The sequence below is a fragment of the Recurvomyces mirabilis genome, assembly GCF_035927965.1.
Source record: "Recurvomyces mirabilis strain CCFEE 5264 chromosome Unknown scaffold_26, whole genome shotgun sequence".
NCBI lineage: Eukaryota > Fungi > Ascomycota > Dothideomycetes > Mycosphaerellales > Teratosphaeriaceae > Recurvomyces > Recurvomyces mirabilis.
Genome location: NW_027041960.1, coordinates 43,586 through 62,245, shown reverse-complemented (window position 1 = coordinate 62,245; position 18,660 = coordinate 43,586). Strand labels below are relative to the sequence as shown.

The window sequence follows — 18,660 nt, the reverse complement described above, 5'->3', positions numbered from 1 at the left end:
TCTTCCCTTCCGCTGACCAGGCTACAGTTCACTCGCCCCTCATCAAGCAATCCCAGAACGCCATCTCCGAAATCACATCTCTGAGACTCTTAAGAAGTCGACGCCTTCTTCTGCGACGCCCCGAGCATATCATCCACCATCTCGTTCCACAACTGCTTCATCATCCCCGCCTGCTCTTCCACGGGCACCTTCATCCGTCGGATGTTATTCGCGACTTTGTCGGCCATGGCGTGGAAGTCGATGTTGACGGTGTCGTTGTCGTTGTCGCGGAGGTCGGCGGCCATGGGGAGGTAGACGGCGTCGGCTGACATGGTGTTGATTTGGGGTTTGAAGACGACGATCTGGGATCGTTAGTATGGGTATGATTGAGAGCGGGTTTTGGTATCGGATGACCTACGGTTTCTTGTTCTGGAGCATGTGCTCCTGTCCTGTTGGGAGTGTAGTTGGTTGGGATTATTGGGACGCGCATTTGGCTGTAGTCGTCGAGTGGGGTGTCTGGGTCGACGTGTGGGAAGTAGGCGAAGTCAATTGTTGAGGTGTCCTTGACGGCTTTCAAGGTACGGCTGGTGTTGAAATGGCGGGTTGGGGTTGGAGCATCCTTCGATTCTGCGGAGGGTCGCTTGGCTTGCTCGACGGCTGTGCTGAAGGCTCGCGAGTTGGCGAGTTCGTGGGCGTTGAGCCGGGACATGAGCTGGTGGGAGGTGTTAGTAGGAACGACGTAGGTGGAATCTCACGGTACTGCATACGTCTTGCTGAGAACCTGTCGCTTCGATCTTGCGTCGCTTGCATTCGGCTCGGAGACCAGCAATATCGCGAGGGAGATTCAGGGTTGGCCGCTCCCTGGTCAAAACGGGGGAGGCATAGGTCGCGGGTCCGGTCATGTGGAGGGAGCGAGTCTGGTGGCTACCACGAGCTAGGTTGCGGAGAGCAATGAACTGGGTTGCTCTTGGTGCAGCCATTGGTACTACTCGAGACTGCTGGTATGGATGTGGTTATGGGTGTTGTCAAAGTGCCTTGAGACGTGGTATGAAGGAGCTGCAAATGCCGGTAGTCAAGCTTCCAGATAGGATGGCAGGTGCAATGGTCAGCTACGAGATAGTGAACAAGACGACCTTCGAGGGTCAGGTGAGACAATCGGGCGGCGGTGTCGTATACATGTACTTATATCGCCTATCTCTCACCAACAACCTTAGGGTTCGAACACCTGCAGCTTACATGTAGCCACCCGTGCTGCTCATGCTCATCCTCCTGCTACCCGCTGTCCGTGTGCTGGCTATACAGTGCTCACACGCCGGCTGGTTGAAGCTCTCAACAAAGCAGTCTGACAAGAGACAACCGAAAGCTCCTGAACAGCGGTGAGCCGTGCAGCATGCGCCTCTCCCACCCGTCCACCGGCCAATCACTCATATCCCGCATGCATACCAATATGCACGCCCCCGCATTTTCGTCGCTGGTGGATGGAGGAAGTTGCTTGTGTGCTATCTCAAGCTCCAAGTACCTTTGTATCTCGATCACGCGAGATACCTCCAATCAATCTGACTTTTTCTTACGTGGACTTGGTGCTGGGAGTGAGATGCGGAAAACGGACATCTGCTTATCTGACCACAGTGCATTTGCTGGCTTCATCTGGTTCCAACGGGTGGCGTGCGCGGAAGTACAGCTGCCCGTACCCGTGAACCCGGACCTGGCTTAAATTTAGAAACTGTCGTCCCCAGTGCCGACTACTAAACGTACGACCTTGAGCAGCTCTTCGGGCAAGCACACGACATCGTCATTCCAGCAGACGACAGTGCAAGATAGTAACCTGCACTCTTCATACCATGGAATGGTGCTGTAATAGCAATGCCCGCGATGATCGACGGTCTGATGCAATGCGACCTTGCAAAGCTATCCCCATGATGATTCCGGCAAATGCTCGAAACGATGGATCAAGTGCATATTTGATTGCTCTGCAGCGCTTCGGATTTCGCAAGGACGCACCGTGTAGACTGCAGAAGCACACAAGGTTGTGTAACATCAAGTGGAAGCAGCAATATAAGCCGTCCAGCGCTTCGATTTAGAACTACATCACTCGTATAGCTGGTAGGTACGCAAGTCCTCTGGTATGGCAGAGCTCATATACCAAGTCAGATCCAATGCATAGTCGAGTCGTTTGTGCAGCCGATCATATACAGCATCTATCATATCGTCGTATCTCTAGCCTTTCCCACATCGACTCGCTCGCTCACCACCAATCGCCCTGGTCCTTCATGGCCGCAGCGACTTTGCTGAACCCAGCAATGTTTCCACCTGCAACCAGCGATGGGAACTCCCCATCGGACGTCGGCACGTACTCTTTGGCAGTCGACAAGCAGTTCTCAAAGCACTGCTTCATGATGCCCTTCAGCTTGTCGTCAACCTCCTCAGAAGTCCACTTCAGCCTCTGACTATTCTGTGCCATCTCGAGACCCGACACGGCAACACCACCAGCGTTCGCAGCCTTGCCGGGAGCATACCAGATCGCCTCGCCCTTCTTCTCCTTCCTCACCTTCTCAAACTCATCGATAGCCTCCTGTGTGCAACCCATATTCGAGCCCTCGGCAATGAACTTGCAGCCCAGCTCGATCAACTTCTTGCCCTCGTCACCACTAACCTCATTCTGCGTCGCGGATGGAAGAGCAACATCAACCTTCTCGACGTGCACCCACGGCCTCTCGCCCTCGATGTACTTGAATTTCTGTTTGTACTCTGAGCTCTCTGCCAGCTCGGAAAGCTGCTTGCGCTTGACTTTGAGATCGGCGACGAAGTTGACAAGGTCGGGTGTGATGCCCTTCTCGTCTGTGGCGATCAAAGCACCCTTGCTGTCGGAGAGGGAGATGACGGTGCCGCCTAGCTCGATGACTTTGAGGGCGGCGTATTGTGCTACGTTTCCGGATCCGGAGATCGCGACTCGCTTACCTTGGAACGACTCCTTGCCACCGCTAGCGTATTGGATCATGTGTTGGACGTCTGTGGTTAACGTTAGCATACTTTGTCCACCTTCGTACGATGCGAGCTCACTCACAGTATACAAGACCGTAGCCGGTAGCCTCGGGCCTGATCAAGCTACCACCCCAGTTGCCGCCCTTGCCTGTAAGGACACCCTCCCACTTATTCTTCTCGGCTCGGTAAGCACCGAACATCCAACCAATTTCTCGTGGCGAGACACCAATGTCACCAGCCGGCACATCAGTGTCAGCTCCAATGTGCTTATTTAGCTCACGCATGAAGGATACGCAGAACTTCCTGATCTCGTTGTCGGACTTGCCCTTGGGGTCAAAGTCGGCGCCACCTTTGCCACCACCCATTGACACTGCATAACTCGTAAGCTCCAGAACATCTTCTCAACCTCAAGCTGAGGACTTACAGCCAGTAAGAGCATTCTTGAACACCTGCTCAAAGCCCAAGAACTTCAGAATGCTAAGGTTGACTGTTGGGTGGAATCGAAGACCGCCCTTGTATGGACCGAGAGCAGAGTTGTACTGCACACGGAAACCGCGGTTGGCTTGTACCTCGCCCTTGTCGTTCTCCCATGTGACTCGGAACTGGATTATGCGCTCTGGGATGGCTGCGACTTGGAGTGCTTTCTTGTATTCTGGGTGCTTCTCGAAGAGTGTGCTGTTCTCGAGGGTCGAGGCAAGCTCTGTGCGTTTTGTTAGAGGCTTTCCCTCGCGGTCCCTTGCCTCCATGTCACTGGCTTACCTTTGTAGGCCTGCTCGAACTCGGGCTCGGAGGGAAGGTTAGACATCGTTGCTGTATTATTCTAGTGTTGTGAGTCCGTTCTCTGGGCTCAATGGCTGTTGGAGCTCGATGATGCGTTTTGTGAAGGAGGTGAGAAGTGTGAGGGAAGAAGAGGAAGCTCCGTGTAAACAAAAGACACTAGCTACCTCATTCACTGTCAACGCCAACGCGCCTATTCAACGAGAATACAGCGCCTCCGGGCCAAAAAGCACCAGAGCTCGACGTCACAACGGGCCTATCCATACCAACCAGACCACAGAGAGCCCTGAAACCTTCCTAGCTGCATCCTGATAGTGGTCGAGGGCGCGTCGCCTCATCTGGCCGGGGTGAAATCTGGTAGTTGTCAAGGTGAACATATTAGTTTGGGTCTGATAGAGGCGGCCGAGCAGCTTATCATGGAGGTGTGATTGGTGTGCTGGTGCTTTTTGGCCGGAGAAGCTGAGGTCCACTTTTGGGGAGGCCGATATCGGAGAAAGCAGAGCTTCCCAACGCGGCAGTTGTGCACGTGAACTGATATGGAACTTTCTTAAGAGCTTGGATCACGAGGCTGTGGGCTGTCTATACCAGCTTTGATGGGGAAATGTATAGTCCATTCGAAGCAAGGAAGGGCCGTACGCGGTACTATATGAAGAGAAGTCTTGTGACGAGACAGCCATTCACGACGAGAACCTCCTGCCGTCCGCTCTTGCTCTACGATGCATTTCATCGGCTACTCGCGCCCTCAACTATTGTGCGCGATACGGGATGCTTCTGGCCTTTGAAACCAGTCGGTGAAGCACGACGTGCAAGTACTTTGATCCCGCACTTGTCTTCTTGGTTGGTCTCCAGCGGCAATTTTCCATTCGCTACTAGACTAGGTAGATGTCAATCTTGGAATGCCGTTGGAATAACGTCGTCGTGAGGGCTGTGGTCCCGTTTCTCCAAGTTGTGCAACTTCATCAATCCCCCAGCAGGCCATCCACTGCCTTTACATTAGCATTCCGCCATCCCTACGTCCAGCCACTCATCAAGAAGTGTACAAAACGAGGACGCTAGCGGGTCTTTCTGATTCTACTCCATCTCCTCCTCAATAATCCTCTCAACCTGCATCAGCAGCGCCACATCCGCCTGCTTCGTGTACGCCCTACGACACTTTTTCAACACTGCCTTCGCCTTGGTGTAGAAGTGACGGTTGACTGCCATACTTACTCTGCTCTCGTTCAATGTACCTAGCGCAAAAAAGGCTTTCATCTTGTAGTATGGTGCTAGTCCTGGCCCCATGAGGAACGCTTCAAGCGGGCTGACCGAATCGTTCGCACAGGCATGCAGTTTCAGCGAGCTGATGTTGTGGAAGCAGTAGTATTGCCTACGTTCTGAGAGTCGACTTCATGCAGAAAGAATGCTTCTCCGATGGTGATGGCTGGAGGGCCTGGATTTGCTTCGACGTAGAGAAGGTCGCCATTGTCTCTGGTGGCTTGTGGTGTGGTTATAGGTACTGTAGGTTTGATGCTGGTTTTCAGCACAGCAGCTGGACACATGCCATCTCGTTGGAAGGCATTGCAGAACTTGGTGTCCACAATAAGGTGCCAAGATTGTGTCGTATTTAACATCATTCCTCGGCATGCTCAGTCATCTCAAGGTCGCGCAGCACGGCTTCCACTTCACGTGGATCACTGATACCCCATACACCACCACCCTTCACCGCGCCCTTCATGCCGACCTCCTTACCGACCAGGTTTCGTCCAACCTTGCCAGGCCCAATGCCAACCCACCGCTTCACTTTCTCCTCTTTGTGAAGGTAGATGATACTATCGTGCCAGAGTACGGTCTCCACGCATTGCCGAGCAAGGTAGTCCTTAAGCTGCTGCTGGCTCTCAAATGGTCTTGCTGAGACATTGGACACGCAAGGCATGATGCCCGGCCAGACGACCGTGTCTTCACCTTTAGCAGCTTGGGATGGCTGGTCCAGGAGCTTCTTCATCAATTCCGACGCAGGCTTCATTAGGGGACTGTGGAACGGTGAGTCGCTCTTCAGCCGTACTGCGCGTGGGTCATGGCCAGCGAATTGACGAAGATGGGTCAAGAGCTCGCTGATACGCCTGATACTGCCGGAGAGCACAATCTGATTCTTGGCGTTGACATTGGCGATCAGAACTTGCTGCACGGCAGGCAACTCGTAGTCCGGACCACTATCTGCTTTCGAGCCTTCATTATGATGGCCGAGGAATTCGTGGATGGCATCCACCATGGAGCTGAGGTGGTCTGACTCGCATACTAAGGCCACCATTCCAACCTCCTCGCCAACTTCTTTTGAGCATCGCGCCATGACTTCAGCTCTCCTTCTCACCAGGCGTAGTGCATCTGGTTGTCGGAGGTATCCAGCAGCTACCAGAGCTGCGAACTCGCCCAGAGAGTGACCCAGAGTGATATCCACCCTTTCCGACGTCTTGAAGCCGAATTCGCGCTCCAGCACGCGCAGGATAATGATCGAGGTCATCATGATCGCAGGCTGTGCATTCTCCGTCGCCGTAAGCTTGCTATTCGGCCCATCCGCGATAATCTTACTCAATGGCACTTTGAGTGTCTCGTCCAGCTCCTCGAGCATAGGCTTCACAGTTCGTGGAAAGGCTTCTGCCCAGTCTGTTGTCATGCCCACTCTCTGGACGCCTTGACCTGGAAAGAAGATGGCAGTCTTCGGGTGCTTCGGAGCTGTTGTAGACTGCCATCGTGCTTGGGACGTTTTCCACGCAGCTGTACGAAGAGCTGCTGGCAGTCTCAGTAGGGATCGGAAGGTCATCTGACCTGTGGAGGTATGGTGTATGGCTAGAGGAGCTTGAAATGCCATGGTGGCTTCGGCGACGGTATGTACGTCGTTGTAGAAACTCTAGTCAAGGGCGGCTGGTATATAGCGTGCTCTACGGTGTGTATCGCATGACAGCTTCCGGGTCTCCTCACGTTGTACTCAGGAGGACTACTGCCGTTGTCAACAATAGTAGTTGTGTATACGGGCAGAGCCCTCACACCACTCTACATCCGAGGAGGTCGGGTGGACCCGGCTGTGCTCCTCTCCCTCCTTTGCTGGACTACTTGACATTCCTCACGACAGGACGAGACCGTACAACCAGATCACCAATATGTGGTAATCTCGCCAGGGTACAAGACTTCTCTTCTACTACTGCAGTTGGTGCTGGTCGGTCATGGCGATAGATGTCTCTGGCGAAGTTGTCCGCCGGCAACCCTACAGCAAGTCAATGTAGCGAACATGAAAACATCTGTCCTCGATAGCTCAATGGCAGGTGATCGTAGATTTCAATGGTCACACTGAAGCCCAATAGAGGATTATCACTGCCCACTGAAATGGAACCAGGTTCTATTTGACCGACACAGCCACCTCAAGAGCTCAATCACACAGCCCTCAAGTGTGCGGCTGATGGCACTGTCCGAATCGTGAAATACTCTCAGTATTCCTGCCGACATCCACTATTACAGGATCCCTGCATTGAGTCATCAATGCTCCTCACCGGTCCAAAGTGTTTGAGTTGATGACGTGCCAATGAATTCTGTGCAGTCATGAATCGAGTCATGCCAAGCAGCAGAGCAGCGCAACATATATTACTTCTCCTTGGGAACGACATTTGATTGTGACACGCAGACAAGGCATAACAAAAACCATGGCTTCGCGCACAGATGAGGACGTCATATCCTACTCCCAGCAAACGGTCGACTATTGGACTGGACTTGTTCGTACCAACCTGGCCAAGGTGATCATAAGCGCCGACAGCGACAACCAAGCTGAAAACGATGATGTCGCCATTGATGAGGAGTTTCTCAATGCGCCTCGCCGTCGATCAGCGCGACACGAGCTTGCACATATCGTCGCCTCCGATTTACATCCGTCGGCCACCCCACAAGATGTTGGGTCCATCATCCAGTACGAGAAAGACATAGTCATGCTCAGAGCAATGGTGTTGAAGCAACGTCGTAAAGCCATCGAAGATGCCACAGCTCATAATGCGAAAACGCACTGGGTGAAGAGGATATCGAAGCAGGGCGCGTGGGACGAGGTCAATGATCCGCTATCCTTGGACGGTCCAGCATCGCTGCCTATGCCTGTGGAGGTGTCCGACAAAGTATGTGCACTAACTTTGTTTTGATCATGACTGAGATACTAATGCAGAATTGTAGGAGTCATTGGCGCCCTTCTTTGCTCATTTGGGTAACGGCGGCACTCATGAGCCTGCTTCTAACCCGTCCACAGCAACTTCCAGCACCACAGGCACTGAGCCGTACTACAAGATCGAGCTCATCGAGTTTGAGAAAGGTGCACTATACTCAGATGGGCGTGTCGATCTCTGCAAAATGGCCACCGGTCCACGCAATATCCAAGATTTGATGGACTCACTAAAAAGCAACACATTCTCGAAACATTTCTTGCTCGGCAATAACATCATTGGCCCAGTAGGTGCTCAAGCCATCGCCGACTCTATTGTTGACCAGCCGGACCAATTTGAGACCTGGTACCTTGCTGGTAATTGTATAGATGGTGCCAGCTTCTCCATACTAGTCGACAGCATGGTCCAGTCTACTGCCATTACCAACATCTGGCTCAAACGCAATCCGCTTAGTCCTCAGGTGGCCGAGGACGTCTTCCGCTTGATTACAAGAACTGTCAAGCTGCGAACTCTCGATCTTGACCAGACAGAGCTGGGTGATGTCGGCGTGGCCAAGCTGTTTACTTTGCTCGCTGCCCACAGCGAGCCTACCGCACTCCTTCACATCTATCTCAATGCTAACGGCATCGGTGCTCGAGCGTGCAAGGCAATAGCCGACTACCTCGCTACTCCGTTTTGCTCATTGCAGTCGCTCTACTTGTCGAATAATCCTATCGGGGACGAAGGTGCTGCTCACCTGGCAACAGGCGTACAGAACAACACTTCTCTGACGCGCTTGTCCTTACAGTCCTGTGGTCTGAGAACGGTGATCATTCTCGCCACTGCACTATCCACGCACCCTAGTATCAGCACGATCGATCTTGGCCAGAGCTATGCGACTGAGGATCTTGGTATGCGCTTCAATTGGCTCGCAGCTGGGAACGTTCCCGCAATCATCAATTTGATTACGACCGCAACCCAGCTACGCTATGTCAACTTGGCATACTCACCCATTCCGCAATCACAACTTGACAGCATATACGCCGCGGCCTTGAAGTCGAAACTGATCTGGTTCAATGCCAAAGCCTTGGTCACGGGCGGTACAGACGTGGCCTCGGTCAAAGCAGGCCAGGAGCACGCTCGTCTGAACAGACGTGTTCGAGAGCACCTGCATGCAAATGTTCAGGAGCAGTATGGCATGGATTATGCCCGGTTCGAGGCCGAGCACAAACGCTTCCTAGTCTCGCCACTTGACGTGCGCTTCATCGATTCGGTGTATCGCAATCGTGATGCTGGTCTGGCTCGCCGTGGCCTGAAACACCTGCGAAAAGCGTGGGACGAGACCGACGATACCTTGAAGCTGGTGCAGAAGGGTACATTCTAGTAGCGAGAATTGAGGGACAGAGCAGGATCGGCGTCCGCACGCCCATTCTCTGTAGAGATAGCACGCTACGGTATTGCCATGAAGTACTGGGATCAAAGTCGGGTAGAGGGAGCTTGTTATGCTCATCATGGGACTGCGCGGGGTTGCTGGATGGAGCGGCTTGCTGCTTAGTTAATAGTGAGCGAGTAGGCCCCCATTTCTTCCTGCCTCTTGCCTCTACAATCTGATTTTCGTGAGTTTCTACACACCTCGAGAAGTGGGAGACGATGGTGGCGATCGGCAATTAGGAGTGGCTTTAGAGTTGCTGCCGTAATAAGGCTGAACCCACTTTTTTACTTCTGCCCCTGATCCAGACTTCCTTCTTCAGAACGGTGTCACACCCTGTTATGTTCGGCTCAGGCATATCAAGCAGATATCCGCATCTGATGATGGCGATGCACTTCTGGGGGCCTTGCTGAATGTATCACGTTTGTGTTTTCGATGGCTTTATTGACTTTCTCACCTGCAGACAATCCACTCTTCGACATAGAAAGCAACTCCATAGAGTTCATATTCGGCGAGCACCTCAAGCGGGACGGGCCACTATCGAAGTCAAAATTACCTTGCGCCATGGCTGAACACTGCCCTGAAGTCTGCTTACAATAATAATGTTCCTAGGGAGGCACAAGCAACGTTTACACCCCAGTCTTTCAAACGGTTATGTCGGTGTTTCTGTATCGCTCAAAAGCCGCCGGATGAGGCGCGGATGGTATTGACAGGACGCGACTTCTGAGAACCCGAGTTCCCATGCTATCACTGGGATCTGGATGACCTGGTCTTCCCATCAGAGCGCTCTCGTTAAATAACACCCACTCCTCAAGACGCCATGCCTAACGCAGCGCGCATGAACCTTGTAGTCGCACGAGGCTGACGCTTGACCTTCTTCGTTGGAATGCCTGCAGATCGTCCCGAGTCTGGGTGGGAAAACGGGTAATCTCAATCAGGCGTCACTGGCTTTCTCGAGGATCGATAGGCTTGAGGTTAGGGAAATGCGTTGCAATCTCACCGTTCTGGGTCGATAGGTTGTACTCCCGACATGTAAGTAAGCAGATGTGGGTCAGCACACTTCTCCTGCTTTCCTCTTCTTCTTCCATTTGACAGTCAAATCGAGGGTCGTGAACAGCCACAGGAGTGTCATCAAGGAAGCAGCTTCGTTTCTGGGGACGACAGGTTAGTCGCGAAAGTGCGGATACACGAGAGCACGAATTCCAAATGGCCGACCACCACAAATCACAAGACAATATGTCGAATCGAGCAAGCTATCGCACAATCAATCGTATGCGCAGAATCAATGGCGACACCCAAATGTCGACTTCTCTTAGCCCGGAAGCTGTCACAACGAACGAGGAGCTTGCGAGAAGGACTACTGCCTCACGACGGCGGTCTTCCTATCGACGCTCTGTCCAACCTACCGCCTACGACCGCCTGAGCACAATCAGCGCAACAACAGGACTGTCTGGCAGTGCATATCTGTTTGACTATGAGGCGAACCCAGAGGTCACCTCAAATGAAGATGCTTCGTACCACACGGCTATGGCTGCTAGAGCGCTGACATCCAACGAACGTCCTACGAATGACGGTTATGAACTGGAGATGTCCAGAACGCGGGGTGACCAGCAAGAACAGTGGGCTAAAGCTGATGCGTACGAAGCTGAAGAAGCTGGCGTGCAAGGGCTTGTAAGACGTACACCGTCAGCTCGACACAAACAAATGATGGGTCGTTCTGCCTCGTCCATCCGCAGCAGACTATCCCGAGTGCCGTCACACCCAAAAGCTCGCATACCATTGAGACGACAGAATACGACAGACGGACGAGTCATCTGCGCACTGCCATCCCTCCCAGATGCGCTGAAGTCAGGCACAGTCTCACCAGAACCAGATGCCAGCTCTCCAGACCTCGAGAAAGGCGCTCCGTTATCGCCGCAACCACCCTTTGTCTTTCCAGCGCCTCCTGGGCCTCCAGGAGCTGGAGCGGACCCGAATCTTGTACTTTGGGATGGTCCGAACGATCCTGGCAATCCTATGAACTGGAGTCGAGGAAAGAAATGGATGACGACTTTTGTGCTCGGTTTCGTGACGTTCACTGTAACGTTTGCGTCTAGCGTCTTCAGTCCCGGTACACATCAAGCTGCGCAGGACTTCAATGTTTCGGACGAAGTCATGATATTGTCTACTTCTTTGTTTGTGCTTGGATTTGCATTTGGACCGGTAAGTTAATAAGTGACCTCTTATCCGATTGTCCAGTGACTGATATAACCAGTAGATAATATGGGGTCCAGCCAGGTATGCACACAATGATTCTTGGACTTGCTCTACAAACCAGAAATGCTGACTTCATACCTTACAGCGAGCTCTACGGCCGCAAATGGCCCATGTTCATCGGTGTAGCCATCTTCGGCATCTTTCAAATTCCAGTCGCTGTAGCTCAAAATGTCTACACGATCTTCATCTGTCGTTTCATGGCAGGCTTCTTCGGCTGTGCGCCTTTAACCATTATCGGAGGTACTTTCGCGGATTTCTGGGCACCTGTTGATCGAGGAGTAGCTGTGAGCATCTTCAGCATCGCAACATTCTTGGGACCAACAGGCGGACCAATCGTTGGAGGCTATCTGACAGAGACTACTGGTTTCGGCTGGAGATGGACTGCCTGGGTCACACTGATCGCTGTATTCTCCTTTGGCACAATCGGCTGGGCTGTCGTGGACGAGTCATTCGGTCCGGTGTTGCTGCAGCGGAGAGCGAGAGCCTTACGATTCGCTACGAAGAACTGGTATGCTTTGATAGTATGTTCGACCACGACTGCACAAGCTGACTGCGACCAGGGCGATACATGCGCCTGCCGACGAGATCGAGATCAATATGAACGCCATCGCCAACAAATACCTCACCAAACCTGTGATGATGCTCGTGTACGAGCCAATATTGCTGCTTATTACGCTCTACACTTCATTCATCTACGGTATATTGTGTGAGTGTCAAGGAATGGACACCGAGAGTACGAAGGATGCTAATGCGAAGTTCAGATCTCTTCTTCGTCTCGTTCCCAATATCCTATGTTCAGGAACGGCACTGGAGCCTTGGCCTCAGCGGTTTGCCCTTCCTCGGCGTCATGGTAGGCGTATGTATGGGTGGCTTGGTCAACTTTGCTTTCGTCAAGACGCGCTATGTTCGGATCCTCAAGCAGAAGGGCTCGGTACCGCCGGAAGAAAGACTGGTGCCAATGATGGTTGGCGCAGTTGCCTTACCGATAGGCTTGTTCGTCTTTGGCTGGACCTCGTCACCAGATCTCACACCGATACCTCAGATTATTTCTGGAGCACCTGTGGGACTCGGTGAGTATTCCAACTCCGACCTTTGTGATGGAAAGTACTGATGACGTTTTGGCAGGCATTGTGCTCATCTTCTTGCAAGGCATCAATTATATTGTGGACGTCTATATGATGTTTGCCAATAGTGCCATTGCGGGCAACACCATCATTCGCTCTCTGTTCGGCGCAGCCTTTCCTTTGTTCGGTGAGTACATCCGGGGAGGCGTAGAGCTGAGACATAGCTGACACCTACATCACAGCATCATATATGTATCAGGGCTTGGGCGTGGCGTGGGCAACTTCCGTTCTAGGCTTTGTTGCTGTGGCCCTGATACCAGTACCCATGCTTTTCTTCGTCTATGGTGCACGGATCAGGAAGTTGAGCAGGTTCACGCCAAAGTTTGGTCCAGGTATGGGCCCGCCTGGTGGTGGGCCTCCTGGCATGGGTAGGCCGCCTGGGGTTGGAGGACCACCTGGGATGGGGCCGCCACCAGGATTGGGAATGCCAATGGGAGCAGGACCTCCCGGTCGATGACACGACGCTGCTCCGAATCGTGCGACTTCGTACAGGTCTTCCCGCAGATGGTCTGCGGAGCTCGCAAGAGACAATTGATGTACCGGACATCATCGTCAGATCTTACCAAGTCGACGACCCTGCTTCCAAGGAGCGCCTTGCTGTTAGACCGGTAGCAGTGCAAGACCTTGGTCTTGCAAGTTCGCCGGATTAACCGCATGATCTTCACAAGCGAGCTTCTTTGGCGAAGGCTCTGCGAACGACAACGCCATGGACACACTTCAAATGATGATCTGTATGCAAGACAATTGAGCAGGCCACGTTCGTCGGGCAATTGGCGACGAGAGGACATTCTGCACAACACAGGAGGTGTGGGGCCATGTGTTTGTCCGTGGATGTTCGTGAGCAGCTTGAGCACAGGGCGAGACATGCTCTCAGAAGTACCACAAAACTTAGCGACAAGGCTTTGAAGCACAGGAGGCAGTTCAATGATTTGCATGGATCAGTCGCTTGGGTTGTTGGGCCCACGCATGATCTCATCATCCGACGCTTTGTCGTAAACGATGCCCGTGGAGGTCTTGGCGCGAGCAATGCCACATTCTGTCACGCCGCCATGGGTGAGTATTGTTTGTGGACGATCAAAGGACACACCACATGACTACACGTCGTGCAGCCGTAAGATGATCGATGTTGTCAGCAGAAGATCACTTGGGGGGAAAAATAGAAGAGAGCTGAGACGGATCACGTTTTGTACTGGGAAACATGCCCAGCTGCTAGGATAGCTGAGCAGGGTGGGATGGATGATCAGCAGAGTCATGTTCCATTTTGTATTTATACCATGTTGTCGTGTGCTCACACCATATATTTACGCAATCTAATCACCGGCCATTTATCCGGGGGAGTGTCACCCATCCATACCACGTCGGTGACCCAAGCTGCACGTGTGTGTCCGGAACGCTCAGTCTTAGACTTCTGCTTGATCAGCACCTTCCTCGCAGAACAAGCATCCGACTAGCTCCCACATCTACAAGTCCACCCTGGATGCCGTAGATCAGGCCAAAAACACCAGACGCGCCTCCCCTCTAAGGCGACTCCATGATCTCCTCCAAGGGCGCAAATAGGTGCATTGCATCACGAGCCGAGATAGCAAAGCCTTCGTCATCATCTGGAAGCGCATCCGAAATCTTCATCAACACTTCCATCTTCTTTCCCACCTCGAGAACTAATGCTTGTACATGCTCCACCTTCACCATGAGACTGTCGATATTGGCGACTGTTGGCAGGCCTGAGTTGTATTGCGTCAGGTCAACATCGAGAGCTGCCGGCACCTTGTCTAGTGGCTCCTTGATGACGCCTGATATCGTTACCAGTAGGCTACCGAACTTGGTATCGATCTCGCGGCGGATTGTTCTGCAGATGTGAATGATCGTGGGCTGGAGAATCCCCGTGATTTCTGCTTGGGACGTGGCGTCTTTTGCTCTTGCAATTAGGTCTGCGAAGACGTAATCATAGATGATCAGCATGAGTTCTGGTGTGATGCTGAGGAGATGTGCTTGGTCCTGGCGGTTGATCGGGACTGCAGACTGCTCATCCTCAACTGTCGACATGTTGAGGCAAATGCAAGGACAGTGGATCACTTGGGTCGGGATGGTGAGAAGGTCAAGCAGTCTCGTTCGCCATTTGTGCTGAGGAAGGCTCGAAGTTCTTATGGATCACAGGTGATGACTTTTTGTTTGTGCTGCAAGTAGCCGTCCACGGCTGGTTGGTGCAGAGATGTGTCTGGAACCAGGGGAGATGGCGTTAAGGGACGTAGACTGGTTTCCGTTCAAGTATCCGGCCTTGTCTTACTCCACGGAACTTATGTGACAGGCTTAGCATGTCTGCATGGTAAGCCAACCATTCTAGTGGGTATCATTCGCGCTGTGCTAATGTTACGCTTCGCCACACTGCCGTCCAATACCATTCTCACCATCCATCACGAACAGGACATGCCGCCACGCTGATCTACGAATGTTTCTGTTACGATAGGTACATGTAGTGATGAGATTAGACGGAAGGGATGTGGTGGACGTTACGTTACAGCCGCTCCAACCTCCACGCTAGCGGTGGTCGATCAGGCGATTCCATCTCAAGCAATGACCTGCCTAGTGCTTTGGCACTTCTCTCGTATGAGCGGACACGTCGTTCCATCAAAGTCACAGTAGTGCCTATGAATACGACATCACGGCATCGCGCTTCTCAGAAAGCGCGACGATTCATGACCTGGCCAAGAGATGGCGGTGGCGTGAGGCCGCCCAAGGCTGTGCAGACAAGGCTGATGAACTGCGTCAGGAGACACGATCCACAGGCGAGATCATGGCACAATGCCTTTACGGAATGACTCTGCTCGCTTCTTGGAACGCCCATCGACCTTCCACAGAATCGACAGTTCATACCTGGGCGTCCATCACACGACATAATTTATATAGCCATTCGGGTACTCAGAGCCACCAACGACGGCACTGTTCGACAACGTGATGCGGGCTAGAATCATCACGAATCTTACCCTTCTATGGCTAGTTTCTGTTCCGGGCCTGGTCCTTTCAAGCTGGGCGGTTGCTCGACATGCTACAGGAATCCACACTCTTGACCAATGTACTGACCGTATCGCCAATAGCTCCAAAGGCTTCGTGGGGAACGCCGACGTCTATGGACTTGGCATTCGTCTCGGCATATATTGCCAATGGACCGCTCAGCAACTGGCTAACGTTGGCCTCCCCAATAGAATCAGCGTGGACATGGCGGCTGGGGTGTGGGTGTTCGATATCGCGCTACTTATTGCTGCACTACTTCTTGCTTTCAGGCGTGTCTGCGCTTTCACCATCGAATTCTATATCATCCTGTTCATCTTCTGGGGCAGTCTATTGGTGCTTTTCCGCTTGCCGGACGAGGAAACTTGGATCATGCGTGAAGCTGCTTTGTTGCCTACGGGCAGCCTTCTGGGGTGATGAACATTACTGCAATCACAACCACGTCTCTGACCGGGGCACTCATCTTTGGCCTTTGGTTCTTCTTGGGTCAGTCCCTCCATCCGAACACCACGTTCATCGACACCCCGGATGGCGGCTTCTTCTTCCTGTTCGGAAGGCTTTCCACCAACAATCACAAGGCCAGTGGCTTTCTAGTGGCGTGCAATGCTTACTTACTGCTGGCATCCGTGGTGAGCTTGGGAATGATCCACGAGCGTGCGCTGAAGTATCTTTCTCCGAGCCTTTATGCTGTCAGCGCCCGGCATGTCAGAGCGATCTACGTGAGATTGCAGCGAATGGTCGAACAGCCACCTCGAAATCCTAGCCCTTGGAATATACGAGACCGTGATGACGGCCCACGTGATAACGGCTCATCAATTCATCCGGCACTCGCGTTGTACATGTATTCATTCGTGAGCTCACACTCTCCCACACATCTCGCTTCTACCGCTCTCCCGCTGCCGATTATCAGGTTCTCACCATTGGCCATGATCTACTCTGTCGTTGCAGTCGAGACGACTCTAGTCTGGAACCACATCGGTGGTGTATACGAAGTGACTTCGACGGGCCAGGTCGTTGCACTAGTTGTGGGAGTCGGCAATCTCCTTAACGTGGTCATGAAACTGTTTGGTCTCCACGCCAAGAAGGACCCAGTTGTTGAGGTGTCCCAACACTCGCAAAAGACTATGCATGGGCATTTGCTGACTGACAGTAGGAGACCGAGTTATGAACTAAGCAAGAGTGAGCTGGCGATGATATAGCTACCTGAAGACATGGATCTCGCATGGACCAACCACAGATCAAAGATGCTTTGCAACTCTTCGATGACGGGTCCAGCAGATCTTGATTTTGGCAGATTTGAGTCTGCATCCCGCCATCTGTCTCCGCATCCAGGCGCCACATGCCTTTCCGACAGCGAGCCGCAGCTGCTCAAGGCGCGACAAATACTATGCCTACTAGATCGTCTTCTTCCCCCGCCGTGGACACACCCGAGCATACCGGAGCGGTTCTGTTCAACAGTCTCACCTTTCCGCTCGGTCACTCCCCAGTCATGATCCGTGAAACGATCGAGTCCACATTCACACCAATGTATTATTGTGCCGGTGACCATTCACAAATGCATTTTGGAAAGCTCCAACAGCATTATCGAAGAAAGCATCGAAGGAATCATCTACTGTACTTCCTTCCGAAAGTAGCTACCACGCATTCCCGCCAACGTCCCCAAAAGCAGAAGAAACAAGGGGGGAAGAGGAGCGAGTCCAGGCATATCCTCGGCACCCCATCCAAGGTCAACCAATGCGAACAAGTAGAGATGACGGTGCTCGCGAGCGGCCGATAATGTGCCAAGCACAGCTTTCACATTCGCTTTCATAAGGCTCGACTTCCTCCTATCTGTCTGCTCTACTAGCGCACGAGGCCTACAGGCAGGACTTGGATCTCCTCCTTGGGACAATCTGCATCATCTCATCCGGCGAAGAGAAAAGTGGGAGGAGTCTTGCTCAAAAGATCTTGAGGATGTTTCGCCCGGGGGGTTCGTGTGACCCTAGCATCTGCTGTGCCAAGACCAAGAGGACAGCACGAGGGCGCTCGGCCTGTGCATATATAGACGGATACGGCCTACGACATACGTCCAGCGGAGAGTATGGTAATATGCGGATGGAGTGGTGGCGCTTTATATAACTCTAGCCGTGCTGAATGGAGGCTAGTGACCCTGACTCCCTGTATTCCTAAGTAAGGAGCAGACACCTTTTTGCTCTATCGTGCCCTTTTCTTATTTTCCTATCCTGTTCTGTCTTGTTCTTTCCTGTCCTTTCCTGTCCTATCCTTTCCTATCCTATCCCATCCCTTCCCATCCCATCCCATCCCATCCTATCCCATCCCATCCCGTCCTCCCCTCTCCAACAACGGTGCACCAGAAGCGCTCACCAGTAGCCACGCCCACAGCATACACAGCCCCCCCACAACTAAAGCACCCTTCTATATTGCTATAAACCATGATCCCTTCAAATTCGCAGAGATGGTCCGTCCAAGCAGGGCAACCCCTCGATATCATATTTCCCCCTTTCCCCCAATTCCACGACAAGGTCCCGAAGTAGTGCTAGATCTTCGCCGCCCTTGTGGTGAAAACGTGGAACGTCCGTAAGGCGGAACGGGTATTTTGAGATGGAAGGATGTCAGGGACTTGTAAGAGAGGGCTTTGGTGATTCGGGATCGTGCTACGGTCTCCCGACATAGATATCGGTGGTTTTTTTCCCGCTGGCAAAGGACAGCGGACTCATGATAGCGCCGAACGGCCCCCTTTTTGGTTGGAAAAGTTTTCCCCATTTCCAGCGGGGATGTGGTACCGAAGTGATACTGCTATTCTGAGCAGGATTTTACCCCGGTCAATGTCACAGACTGGGAACCTATTTCGACGTCCGCCGTGCCTCTTCCCCGGAAACGCCTCGCTAATTCCAAGCAGCTGCCCCGCTCCCACTCTAGATCAAGCACATTAACTCCCCGCTCCCCTCCTCTCCTC

General features: G+C 52.7%; 6 protein-coding genes across 6 annotated transcripts; 2 read left to right on the top strand and 4 right to left on the bottom strand.

Moving 5' to 3' along the window:
* Positions 1-89: 89 nt before the first annotated feature.
* Positions 90-881, bottom strand: LTS14_008517 (uncharacterized protein; the record flags this gene model as incomplete). The annotated part of the gene is made up of 3 exons (XM_064841205.1): positions 90-341; positions 398-691; positions 747-881. The coding sequence occupies 3 exons, from the start codon at positions 879-881 to the stop codon at positions 90-92; spliced, it is 681 nt and encodes a 226-aa protein (XP_064691069.1).
* Positions 882-2,224: 1,343 nt separating this feature from the next.
* On the bottom strand, positions 2,225-3,766 carry GDH3 (NADP-dependent glutamate dehydrogenase; the record flags this gene model as incomplete). Its single annotated transcript, XM_064841204.1, has 4 exons — positions 2,225-2,988; positions 3,044-3,331; positions 3,386-3,661; positions 3,721-3,766. 4 exons carry the CDS (start codon positions 3,764-3,766, stop codon positions 2,225-2,227), a joined length of 1,374 nt encoding a protein of 457 aa, XP_064691068.1.
* A 1,581-nt stretch (positions 3,767-5,347) lies between these two features.
* On the bottom strand, positions 5,348-6,583 carry MCT1 ([acyl-carrier-protein] S-malonyltransferase; the record flags this gene model as incomplete). The annotated part of the gene is made up of 1 exon (XM_064841203.1): positions 5,348-6,583. The coding sequence occupies one exon, from the start codon at positions 6,581-6,583 to the stop codon at positions 5,348-5,350; it is 1,236 nt and encodes a 411-aa protein (XP_064691067.1).
* An 826-nt stretch (positions 6,584-7,409) lies between these two features.
* On the top strand, positions 7,410-9,273 carry LTS14_008514 (uncharacterized protein; the record flags this gene model as incomplete). Its single annotated transcript, XM_064841202.1, has 2 exons — positions 7,410-7,868; positions 7,924-9,273. 2 exons carry the CDS (start codon positions 7,410-7,412, stop codon positions 9,271-9,273), a joined length of 1,809 nt encoding a protein of 602 aa, XP_064691066.1.
* Positions 9,274-10,524: 1,251 nt separating this feature from the next.
* Positions 10,525-13,155, top strand: LTS14_008513 (uncharacterized protein; the record flags this gene model as incomplete). The annotated part of the gene is made up of 7 exons (XM_064841201.1): positions 10,525-11,520; positions 11,576-11,595; positions 11,660-12,082; positions 12,135-12,271; positions 12,336-12,644; positions 12,700-12,825; positions 12,881-13,155. 7 exons carry the CDS (start codon positions 10,525-10,527, stop codon positions 13,153-13,155), a joined length of 2,286 nt encoding a protein of 761 aa, XP_064691065.1.
* A 1,061-nt stretch (positions 13,156-14,216) lies between these two features.
* LTS14_008512 (uncharacterized protein) lies at positions 14,217-14,741 on the bottom strand (the record flags this gene model as incomplete). Its single annotated transcript, XM_064841200.1, has 1 exon — positions 14,217-14,741. One exon carries the CDS (start codon positions 14,739-14,741, stop codon positions 14,217-14,219), a length of 525 nt encoding a protein of 174 aa, XP_064691064.1.
* Positions 14,742-18,660: the final 3,919 nt, after the last annotated feature.